The sequence below is a fragment of the Suncus etruscus genome, chromosome 8 (genome assembly GCF_024139225.1).
Source record: "Suncus etruscus isolate mSunEtr1 chromosome 8, mSunEtr1.pri.cur, whole genome shotgun sequence".
NCBI classification, from domain to species: Eukaryota; Metazoa; Chordata; class Mammalia; order Eulipotyphla; family Soricidae; genus Suncus; species Suncus etruscus.
This window is the reverse complement of record NC_064855.1, coordinates 61180790-61194096: the sequence shown is the minus strand read 5'-3', so window position 1 is coordinate 61194096 and position 13307 is coordinate 61180790. Positions and strand designations below refer to the sequence as shown.

Here is a 13307-nt window from a genome sequence, read left to right as displayed (position 1 = left end):
TGCAAGGATGGTTTAACATCCGTAAATCTATCAACATCATACACAACATCAACAAGAAAAATAAAAATCACATGATCATATCAATAGACGCAGACAAAGCATTTGATAAGGTCCAACACCCATTCTAGATCAAAACTCTCAGCAAGATGGGAATGGAAGGAACCTTTCTCAATATAGTTAAGGCCATCTACCACAAGCCAATGACAAATATTATCCACAATGGAGAAAAACTAAAAGCCTTTCCTCTAAATTCTGGTACAAGACAAGGTTGTCCACTCTCACCACTCCTCTTCAACATAGTACTGGAAGTTCTTGCTATAGCGATCAGGCAAGAAAAAGATGTCAAGGGAATTCAGATAGGAAAGGAAGAAGTCAAGCTCTCATTGTTTGCAGACGACATGATACTCTACTTAGAAAACCCTAGACTCTACCAAAAAAGCTTTTTAGAAACAATAGACTCATATAGCAAGGTGGCAGGATACAAAATTAACACTCAGAAATCAATGGCCTTTTTATACACCAATAATGATAGGGAAGAGAAGGAAGTCAAGAAGGCAATCCCATTCAATATAGTGCCACACAAGGGCTGGGCGGTGGCGCTAGAGGTAAGGTGCCTGCCTTAACAGTGCTAGCCTTGGACGGACCGCAGTTCGATCCCCCGGCGTCCCATATGGTCCCCAAGCCAGGAGGGACTTCTGAGCGCATAGCCAGGAGTAACCCCTGAATGTCACCAGGTGTGGCCCCCCCCCAAAAAAAATAGTGCCACACAAACTCAAATATCTTGGAGTCAACTTGACCAAAGACGTGAAGGACCTATACAAAGAAAACTATAAAGCCCTGCTCCAAGAAATAAGAGAGGACACATGGAAATGGAAACACATATCCTGCTCATGAACTGGCAGGATTAACATAATTAAAATGGCAATACTCCCCAAAGCATTATACAGATTTAATGCAATCCCCTTAAAAGTACCCATGACATTCTTCAAAGAAGTGGATCAAACACTTATGAAGTTCCTCTGGAACAATAAACAACCTCGAATAGCTAAAGCACTCCTAGGGAAAAGGAAAATGGGAAGCATTACTTTCCCAACTTCAAACTATACTGCAAAGCAATAGTTATCAAAACAGCATGGTATTGGAATAAAGCAGACCCTTAGATCAGTGGAATAGCTTCAGTTCTCAGACATTGTCCCCCAGACATACAAGCACCTAATGTTTGAAAAAGGAGCAAGAAATCCTGAGTGGAGCAGGGAAAACCTCTTCAACAAGTGGTGCTGGCAGAACTGGTTAGCCACTTGCAAAAAAGCAAACATAGACCCCCCCCCAGTTAACATCATGTACGAAGGTAAAATCCAAATAAATTAAAGACCTTGATATCAGAACTGATATCATAAGGTATTTAGAACAACTCGTAGGCAAAACACTCCATGACATCTTCAAGGAGGAAACTGCACTTTCCAAACAAGTGGAAGCAGAGATCAACAGATGGGAATACATTAAACTGAGAAACTTCTGCACCTCAAAAGAAATATTGCCCAGGATACAAGAGTCACCCACTGAATGGGAGAAACTATTCACCCAACACCCATCAGATAAGGGTTTAATATCCAAAATATACAGGGCACTGACAGAACTTTACAAGAAAAAAACATCTAATCCCATCAAAAAATGGGGAGAAGAAATGAACAGACACTTTCATAAAAAAGAAATACAAATGGCCAAAAGGCACATAAAAAAATGCTCCTCATCACTAATCATCAGGGAGATGCAAATCAAAATAACGATGAGATACCACCTCACACCACATGTTTGGCGCACATCACAAAGACTGAAAACAATCAGTGCTGGTGGGGATGTGGAGAGAAAGGAACTCTTATCCACTGCTGGTGGGAATGCTGTCTAGTCCAACCTCTATGGATAGCGATATGGAGATTCCTCCAAAATCTTGTAATTGAGCTACCATTCGACCCAGCTATTCCACTCCTAGGGATCTACCCTAAGAACACAAGAACACAATACAAAAACCCCTTCCTCACACCTATGTTTATTGCAGCACTATTCACAATAGCCAGGCTCTGGAAACAATCAAGATGCCCTTCAACAGACGAATGGCTAAAGAAATTGTAGTACATATACACAATGGAATATTATGCAGCTGTCAGGAGAGATGAAGTCATGAAATTTTCCTATACATGAATGTACATGGAATCTATCATGCTGAGTGAAATAAGTCAGAGGGAGAGAGAGATGCAGAATAGTCTCACTCATCTATGGGTTTTAAGAAAAATAAAAGTCATTTTTGAAACAATCCTCAGAGACAATGAGAGGAGGGCTGGAACTTCCAGCTCACTTCATGAAGCTCACCACAAAGAGTGATGAGTGCAGTTATAGAAATAACTACACAGAGAACCACCATAATCATGTGAATGAATGAGAGAACTGGAAAGCCTGTCTAGAGTACAGGTGGGGGTGGGGTGGGAAGGAGGGAGATTTGGAACATTGGTGGTGGGAATGTTGCACTGTGAAGGGGGTGTTCTTTACATGACTGAAACCTTATCACAATCATATATGTAATCAAGATATTTAAATAAAGAAAAAAAGGAAAAAAAGTCATCCTATACACATCCTATATATTCAAAGCAACATTACCCGATGAAAGACGAAATTCTTGATGTTGAAGCTTTTTGACAACTCTTATGATCACTAATTTTCATCATTCCAAGTTAAAACTTGTTTCCCTAGCACTTTAATCTGCTGATCTTAGATTGATTTTAGAACCCGAGGTTTATTTTATTCTAGGCCAGTATCTTTGACAAAGCGCTTTTAATTCATTATACATTTTTGAGCTTTACTAGTATGAATTTAGGAAGTTTTCTATATCTCAATAAGTTATAGTGACTAGTCCAATGACTATAGTCATATAAAACAAAAGACATCTAATTTCTATTAAATTTCAGAGATGTTTTACTATTATAAAATTGGCTCTGAGGTAACAGAATTGTGAGTCAAGGATAAGGACTTATTTTACAAAATATTAATGAAGAATCCTAAAAGTCACCTGATTCAGTCTAAGAGACTTGTCTGATAAAGACTCTGCAGAGAAGGAAACTATGAAAGAGTAGACTAATTGTGGGAGGATGGATAGATATGTAGTTGTAATCATCATGATCCCAGTCCACAAGGAAGGAACTTTTGAGGATTTCTGTTTGCTTATTTTGGGGGCGGGGGGCACACCTGGCAATGCTCAGGAAAACATATGAAGTGCTGGGGATCAGACTCAGGTTGGCCTCTTGCAAGGCAAATGCCCTCTCTACCGTGCCATTTCTCTGGCCCCAGAAGGAATTGTTTTTAACTTTAAAACTTCAGTAATGGTGGGAAGTGTAAGGGTCAAATATGGTAAAAAAAAAAACAACAACAAAAAAAACCACAAAAAACAAAAAACAAGAGATGGGAAAGCAATGATGAACAGTAGCAGCAAGGAATAAATAATGAACAGAATAAATAATAAACTGATCCCAGAAACATACTGTCACTTTTTGAATGGGTGTCAAAATATAGCAGCTTCTATCCTCTGCACCACCATGGAACAGAGCCTGTGATCCCAGGTGTATGCTATTACTTTTCTGCATGGGTAACAAAAGAAAGCAGCAAACACAGTGGAAGCATACTATCACTTTTTGAATGAGTGACAAAATACAACAAAAGACACAGAGGATTAGACATAGCACTGTACACACCAGGAGCAACAAAGTACTTGGTCCAAGACACTCAGAAGCAAAAATGAAAGCAAAAATGACTTGAAGATGGAACTTACTGCAACACTAACTCTAGGGGTGAAGATTCAGCATCAACAAATACTGAAACTATTAAATTAGTATGTTCATGGCTTCTCTAAATAAGGGAGGCATGAAAAAAAAATCAAGTGTTCCTTTCAACAAACCTAAATAAATTCTCTTTGACTTTTCCTAGTCTTTAGACTAGACTTTTCTAGTCTAAACTAGAAAATAAACAAAAATCTAAAGTTCGGATAAATGATAAACATTCAGTGTTATCTATGGTTCACATATATTTCAATTAACATCTCCATATTATTCTACAATTAAAACTGGAGTTCATACTGAAAACCATAAAGTGCTAAAATACCTCTGTGTGGAAGTCTGTTTTTAGAATAAATGCCTTTAATAAATATAGGCAGGATTTTGTTTAGTAGGACACCTATTAAAAAAAAGCATTACTATAGTGTAAAGAATCAGATAAAAAAAAAAGAACATTTCTTCTAGTAAGGAAAGAAACAGAAAGCAGCTAATATTCTTTCAACTCTAAATAAAAATTTAAAATCTAAAATAAAGGACCCAATTTAGGATCCTTCAGTATGGGTGTACAGCATTTGCCTTGCATGGTCCTGATTCAATTCCAAGAACTGACCAGAGTAAGCCTTAAATACAAATCTAGAATTAGCCCTGGAGCACCACTGAGTGCTCACGGACAAACTCTACAGCTTACTCTGCCAAAAAAGATCTAAGATGACAGCACCATTTTTCCTTCCTTTAATATGTCAAAAGTTCTGCAGAAATTTCTGTTCCATGTGTTGTTAATCAGGAATGCATTAAGAATGCATATCACTAGTAAATTAACTAGCTGTATCCTAATTGGTATATTATTATTAAAAACTATTCCCTAGTGCAATTACTTTCTTATATCTGTCTGTGTGCAGATGTACTTGCTAAATTTTAGACTCTTATTCAGAGTAACTTATTCTCAGAATTAACTAGAGGTCTTGGTTTAATAGACCTCAAAAAGATCAAAGAATCTTCAGTGAGAACTGATGTTGGAGTTAACCTAATCAAGCTTCTTTCCTTATGCAATGATTACTTTTATATTACCTAACCAACTCATGAGTACATATGATGGAGTGCTGCTATAACAAAACAACAACTATATGTTCATATAGCAGTCTTACTGTAGAAATAATTCTCCTGTAAATAAAAAATTGCTTCCTTGTAATTCTCACCCATGGTCTAAATTCTGTCCTCCAAATTCTATTTCAAGCCACAGATAGCTTTTTATGTTCAATGCCCTTTATTTTTAGTTGTTCATGACTATGCTTACCTGACTGTTTTTTCAGGTTCAATTTTCATTTGTTAATATTTTGAAACAGCTTAAAAGGATACCATCTAGGAGCTGTAGAGATAGTACAGGAGATAAGGCACTTGCCTTGCAAATGGCAGACCCTAGTTCAATCCATAGCACCACATACATATGGCCCCCTAACACTGCCGAAAGTAATCCCTGAGTACAAAGCAAGGGGGAAGCTTAGGACCTCTGGATGTGGTCCAAAACAAAAAGCAAACAAAAATAAGGATACTAATCAGATTACCATGTGTTTAGAGCTCTTATTTGTTTTAGCAGTCTGAAATTTTGTTTTCATTTTTGCAAATGAGATTCAACTATTGACTGATTTAGCTTTATTCTATTAAAACTAAAAGCTCATTGTTCTATTAATAAAGTTAAGTCCTTTTCTCTTGAACTATATAATAGACACTGTCATTTCAAAGGATCTGCAGCCTTATCTATGTTGGAAGTTGTCACATAGGGGCAAGTTAAGTATTATCTAGCTCCCATAAATTCTGATAATTTAGGATACACAATGGGTGCCTACAAGATTCCTGTTGCAAAAACAGTTTCTGTGCTGGAACCAAATGATACTAAGTTCTTAGTGAAAAAAATACATGAATACGATGATGGCACTGATGACTTTTTCATCAGAACAGTCAGTGGCATAAATTTGGGGCATTTTTTCCTGAAGCTTTAATCTTCAGTATGGCTCTCAGTTCCACCCAATGTTCTGGGATAACATCCAATTATCATCTTCTTAAAGAAATGTTTGATTTTTTAATTTGAAGCTAACCCATGTACAGAAAAGTCACATGCCCAGCTGCCATCTTTCTTCTTTCTCTACAGCATAAAAAGAAAAGATACTATCATAATCCATTACCTATGGAATATTTTAGTGTGAATTTTCTTCTCTAAATAAGAATATTCTCCTATATAATGACAATACAACCATGAAAACCAGGATATCAATGGTAACTTATTACTATCTGCTATGGGTTCAACTGTGTTCCCTCACCCTCAAACAAACCTACCAAAAAAAAAAAAAGCCAAAATAAACACTATATTAAGTACATAACTATTTGCTAAATGAATGGTATAATAATTGGTATGGAATTTCACATTCACTTTCTAGTTGAACAATGGTATAATTACCAGCCACTATAACTGAGTGCCTTTTATGTGTTTGGCTGAATTCAGTGCTTTAAAAACAGGGGCAGCCTTACCCATAGTGGTTAAGGCATTTGCTTTGCATGCTGCCAATCCAGGTTCAATCCTTGGCATCCTGTATAGTCCTCTGAGCCTTCCAGGTGTAATTTCTCAGTGCAGAGCCAGGAGTAAGCCCTTAGCACCAATTGCTATATGTGACCAACCCCCCCCCCCCCAAAAAAAAAACAACTTATTACAAGACCTGGCAATTATCTTAGAGAATGTTTGATTATTCAGAGATAAGAACTCTATTGACGAAGAATTATACTTTATAGAAGTTGTAAGTTAAAACTATAGTTTTACTATAATCACATAAACTGGTGATTTCAACAGGTTAATTTTTCCCTCAAGACAACTTTTAGTAATATCTATAAAACAACTCTGTTTCTCAGAAATATTGGTGTATAAGTGGCTAGTGAGCAGGATAAAGGAATGCCCACTAAAGAATTTACAAAAAAAACTTTCAAAGATAAAATTTAAGTTCAGTCTTATAGCCGTGGTAGGATTTGGACAGTCTGTGGATGGTGGTGTTAAAGGTAAATGCTAGATAAGAACAACTGAAAAAGAACAGACTCTTTCAAGAGACAGTGAATAAACTCATAAATTAGGATTGCTACTGCTACTGCAACAGTTAGGTCAAAAAGGAATTCCAAGTTTGTGCCTTGAATATTGATGATAGTCAGAGACAAAACCATAAATAATTTCTATTATAAATTTTTGCCTCACCTCAAGTGATAATAAGTGACCATTCTTACCTGTAATGCACTGAAATTGTCCATCTTCTCTTCTTATTGTAAATGCTTCACCTGGGTTAACTTGTACCAGAATAACCTTAAAATGAGTGGAATGAGTATTAATAAAATAGAGTAAATAAACATATTGAGACATTAAATGCTAAGTAAGAGAACAGACAAGATCTTTTATGAAACTAAGATCACACATTTACTAAAACAGTATTTCTTAACTTTTCGAAATGCCAAATTGAAGCCCAAAGCAAGGCAATATAAAAAGGATAGGGGAAAAATAATTGAAATTCAATAAATTTCACTCTGAAGCAAACGTGGAGTTAAAATATAAACTCTTAAAATACTAGAGTATGTTAAATGACTTCATTTAAAATAATTTTCATTCTGTAGGTAATATGAACTAATATTATGACATCTGAAAAATAAAAACTGAGGTGGGAAGATCTTTTCTATGTTAAAATAAGTAACATGCAAATTAATTTCTTAGTTTTGCTCACTATATATAGGTTCTTACCTACCTATGTTCCTACTACCTACCATCCACCTACCTATGTACCTACCTACCTACCTGATAGTGCAGATTGCCTTGCATGTGATTGACCTCAGTTGATCCTCTAGCAGCACCAGTTTGATCCTCCAGTACCACTAATAGTGATTCCCAAGCACAGCTGGATAACCCCCTACCCAATAAAAATCATGCTGTTTTACAAATTTGTTTTTATTTTCTGGGTCCCCCTCAGCAGTGCTCAGGACTTACTCCTACATCTGCTCTCAAGGATCATTCCTGGAAGGACTCAAGGGATTATAAGGGCTCTTGTCCTGGAAATTGAATCCAGTTGGCTATATGCAAGGGCAATAAACATACCAGTCTCTCTGGCTTCCATACGACATCTTTCAGTTTACTATTATTGTTTATAGTACTTGATTATTGGGCCACACTTAGTGCTTAGAGTTTACTTCTGGCACTGAACTCAGGGAACATTCCTGGTGGTGCTTATGGGACCATATGGAGAGGTAGAGATAAAACCTGGGTCAGCTGTTGGCCCCAGTATTTGGCCCCCCAAATACTCCTATTATAACTAAATATTTTGGTAGTTTGCAACTATTCCATTATAAATAATGCTGCTTAGTGTTTAGTTTTCCATATTTAAAATTAATTTTGTTCCATTTAGGTCTATTGCAGGGGTGACAAACAGGAATTTTACCCTCACTCAAAATGGCTAAATACAATATGTGTTTAATATATTATTGTTAAAATTATATGTTTTTGTGCAAGTGTTTGTCTGTTTTGGCAGGTTATTGTGTGGTGTGGCTCTCTGACTCTCACAGTTTAAAATTTTGGCTCTTTGTGTTGACTTGTTCACCACCCCTGGTATTGTTAGAAAAAGAGTTCTTGCCTAACTATGCCTTCTTCCCCTTCTTTGGTTTTGGGGCCACATCTGCTAGTGCTCAAGGTTTACTCCTGGCACTGTGTTCAAGAATCATTCCTGGGTTTGTGACGTCAGGCTGGGAAAATCCACGAAACTACGCCTGACCAGGGGGGCCCGACTGTGAAAAATTGTGAGTGCTGCCTCTGTGTGTCTGTCTACTGTCCTGCTGCGTGAACCACTTGGGAGTGGGCCGAAAAGAGGCTCCAGAAAACCTGTTCTCCCAGAGGCCAATTCTAGGGCGGGAACGCCAAGGAAATGCTCCATAACGTGAAAACCGGCTATCAGCAGTACTTTGCAGAAGCCAGGTCCTCTGTTTGTGACGTCAAGCTGGAAAAATCCACGAAACTATGCCTGCCTAGTGGGGCCCAACTGTGAAAAATTGTGGGTGCTGCCTGTGTGTGTCTGTCTACTGTCCTGTTCCGTAAACCTCTTGGGAGTATGCTGAAAAGAGGCTCCAGAAGAGCACTTTGGCTCCGCTTTGCTACGTGGCATTGCGCTCTTTCTAAGAAAAGAACACCATCGCAACAAGAAGAAAAAATCACACTAAGGCCTGTGCTGGATCACTGAAGACAAGCATTTCTCTCTGGACTGTCTTCTCTGCTGCGTGCTTGGGCCTAAGATTTGATCCTGCGTGAGGCTTCATCCATGGAGGACTTCCCTCTCTTGGAGGCAAGCCGACCCATCCAGAAAGGGTGGGGCCAGAGGAGTGTGGCTGCCTGCATCATTTAGCCAATGAATACCACCACAACATGTAGAAAAACCCACAATACAAGTGACAATGGGGAAACAACGCAGGCCAGCATCAGACATAGAGAATGAAGATGACAATTCTGAGGACCAGATAATGACCAACCAACTAATCAACCTCTCAGATAAAGACTTTAGACTAGCAATATGGAAGATGCTTAACAAACTCAAAGAAACCATGGATCGAGTTGAACAGAACACTAATAAGAACCAAGAAAAAAGGAAGAAAGAAATCACAAAAATCCAAACTGAAATAACATGTTAACTAACAGGCCTGAAAAACTCAGTAAACGAAGTGAATGATAAAATGGATAAGCTCTGGGACAGGGTATCAGAAGCTGAGAATAGACTTGGTGCTGAGGAAGATGAGATAAATAACAATTCCATACAGCGGGAGAGATTGGAAAAAAAACTTAAAGCAAATGAAGAGACAATGGAAAAATTAGTCAAAGAATGGGAACAGATGAAAATAGAAGTCTATAATAAGCTAAACAGAAACAACTTAAGAATCATTGGAGTCCCAGAGACCCAGGATGAAAATTTCCAGGAAGAATCAACAGTCAAGAACATCATTAAAGAGAAACTTCCAGACCTAAAGAATATATGTGATCAAATCCTGCATGCTTGAAGAGTACCAACCAAAAGAGACCCCAGAAAAAATACCAGGTCCAACACCCATTCTTGATCAAAACTCTCAGCAAGATGGGAATGGTAGGAACCTGTCTCAATATAGTTAGAGCCATCTACCACAAGCCAGTGGCAAATATTATCCTCAATGGAGAAAAACTAAGAACCTTCCCTCTAAATTCTGGCACAAGACAAGGCTGTCCTCTCTCACCACTTCTATTCATCATAGCAGTGAAAGTACTCACTATAGTGATTAGGCAAGAAAAAGATAGCAAGGGAATCCAGATAGGAAAGGAAGAAGTCAAGCTCTCACTGTTTGCAGATGACATGATACTCTACTTAGAAAACCCTAAAGACTCTACCAAAAAGCTTCTAAAAACAATAGACTCATATAGCAAGGTGGCAGGCTACAAAATTAACACATAAAAATCAATGGCCTTTCTATACACCAATAGTAATAAGGAAGAAATGGACATTAAGAAAACAACCCCATTCACAATAGTGCCACACAAACTCAAATATCTTGGAATCAACTTGACTAAAAATGTGAAGGACCTATACAAAAAAAACTATAAAACTCTGCTCCAAGAAATAAGAGAGGACACACGGAAATGGAAACACATACCCTGCTCATGGATTGGCAGGAGTAACATCATCAAAATGGCAATACTCCCCAAGGCATTATACAGATTTAATGAAATCCCTCTAAAGATACCCATGACATTCTTCAAAGAAGTGGATCAGGCACTTTTGAAATTCGTTTGGAACAATAAACACCCTAGAATAGCTAAAGCCATTATTGGGAAAAGAATATGGGAGGAATAACTTTCCCCAACTTTAAACTTTACTACAAAGCAATAGTTATCAAAACAGCATGGTATTGGAATAAGGACAGGCCCTCAGATCAGTGGAATAGGCTTGAATACTCAGAAAATGTTCCCCAGACATACAGTCACCTAATATTTGATAGAGGAGCAAGAAATCCTAAATGGAGCAAAGAAAGCCTCTTCAACAAGTGGTATTGGCACAATTGGCTAGCCACTTGCAAAAAATTGAACTTAGACCCCCAGCTAACATCATGTACGAAGGTAAAATCCAAATGGATTAAAGACCTCGATATCAGACCCAAAACCATAAGATATATAGAACAACACATAGGCAAAACACTCCAGGGCACTGAGACTACAGGCATATTCAAGGAGGAAACTGCACTCTCCAAGCAAGTGAAAGCAGAGATTAACAGATGGGAATATATTAAGCTGAGAAGCTTCTGCACCGCAACGGAAGTAGCGCCCAGGATACAAGAGTCACCCCTTAGTGGGGGAAACTATTCACCCTATACCCATCAGATAAGGGGCTAATCTCTAAAATATACATGGCACTGACAGAAATTTACAAGAAAAAAACATCTAATCCCATCAAAAATTGGGGAGAAGAAATGAACAGACACTTTGACAAAGAAGAAATACAAATGGCCAAAAGACACATGAAAAAATTCTCCACATCACTAATCATCAAGGAGATGCAAATCAAGACAACTGTGAGGTACCAGCTCACACCACAGAGAATGGCACACATCACAAAGAATGAGAATAAACAGTGTTGGTGGGGATGTAGAGAGAAAGGAATTCTTATCCACTGCTGGTGGGAATGCCTTCTAGTTCAACCTTTATGGAAAGCAATATGGAGATTCCTCCAAAAACTGGAAATTGAGCTCCCATACGATCCAGCTATACCACTCCTAGGAATATACCCTAGGAACACAAAAATACAATACAAAAACCCCTTCCTTACACCTACATTCATTGCAGCACTATTTACCATAGGAAGACTATGGAATCAACCAAGATGCGCTTCAACAGACGAATGGCTAAAGAAACTGTGTACATATACACAATGGAATATTATGCAGCTGTCAGGAGAGATGAAGTCATGAAATTTTTCTATACATGGATGTACACGGAATCTATTATGCTGCGTGAAATAAGTCAGAGAGAGAGGGAGAGAAAAACGCAGAATGGTCTCATTCATCTATGGGTTTTAGGAAAAATGAAAGACATTCTTGCAATAATAATTTTCAGACACAAAAGAGAAAAAAGCTGGAAGTTCCAGCTCACCTCAGGAAGCTCACCACAAAGAATGATGAGTTTAGTTAGAGAAATAGCTATATATATATATATATATATATATATATATAGAATCATTCTTGGTAGAATTGCAGTACTGGGTACTGGGAATCAAACCCAGTTCAACTGTGCTCAAGGAAAGTACCTTACCTCCTGAGCTATCTCTCTGGCTTCTTCAAGTCTTTCTTTCCTTTTTTTTTTTTTTTTTTTTTTTAAAAATATATCTTGTCCTTTTTTCTTTTTTGAGTCTTATGTGAGCTCAATGGTTTCTATGTGATCTCTGTATAGTAATTATATACTTTGGTATGTCACGATATTATTAGCATTACATTTTCTTTAAATTCAACAGTTAATTTTCCTCTTATCAATGTTCACTTTTTCTTTAGTGACAGCTATTGCTTTTAAATTTAACTTGTGACAAGCTTCCAGTACTTGAAATATAACTTGCCTTTACTAAGCAAAAAAATATATGCTGGATTTAAAATACAATATTAGAACAAAATAGCTTTAAAATAATTTAATATTATACATGAAGTAATATTAGGAATATACTAGGTTAAATATAACATTATTAATTTAATATTTTTATTTTCTTGCTTCTCTTTAAGGGGAGCTCCCAAGCAGTACACAGGGTTGTTTTGTGATATTCAGCATACGTGGCTGGACATTTCAATGCTCTGCTTGGGCCCAGTAACTGCAAGGGCCCAATAATGTAGAGGGCCACAAAGAATATCCCAGCAGTGCTTTTGGTCTCCCAATAATTAACCTGGCAATGTTCAGGGGCTATGGGTTGCTGGGAATTTAACTTAAGCCTTGAACATGCAAGCATGTTTTCCTTGACCCCTGAGCTATCTCCACAGCCTGTCTTAATGTATTTACTATGACTACTAAAAAATGTAAAATACAATTGACAGAATTATATTTCCACTGGATAACACTGGTATAGAGATGTGATGAAAATACTAGTTTTTCTTTGTTTCTGGGTCACACCTGGTGGCGCTCAGGGGTTACTCCTGGCTCTGTGCTCAGAAATCGCTCCTGGCAGGGTTGGGAGACCATATGGGATGCCGGGAATCGAATCTGGTTCCATTTCAGGTTGGCTGCGTGTAAAGCAAACACCCTACCACTGTGCTATGGTTCCAGCTCCGAAAATACTAGTTTCTATTATTTAGTTTTAAGACAATTAAATTTCTTATATTTATTTATCTACTGCACCTAAAAAATGTCTCTAGATTTGCTAAAAAACTTTATTATTCCCGAAAGACAACACATACAAATTTGTTAAGACATCTTCTTATTAGTCTATC

The 13307-nt window shown here is 37.6% G+C and overlaps 1 protein-coding gene across 1 annotated transcript in view; it reads right to left on the bottom strand.

Moving 5' to 3' along the window:
- The window catches only part of FNDC3A (fibronectin type III domain containing 3A), a 153502-nt gene that overhangs the window by 118976 nt on the left and 21219 nt on the right, over window positions 1-13307 (bottom strand). Inside the window, exon 2 of the mRNA XM_049778750.1 lies at window positions 7080-7155. Coding sequence (XP_049634707.1) covers window positions 7080-7155 — 76 coding nt within the window. The remainder of the gene's footprint in view (window positions 1-7079; window positions 7156-13307) is intronic.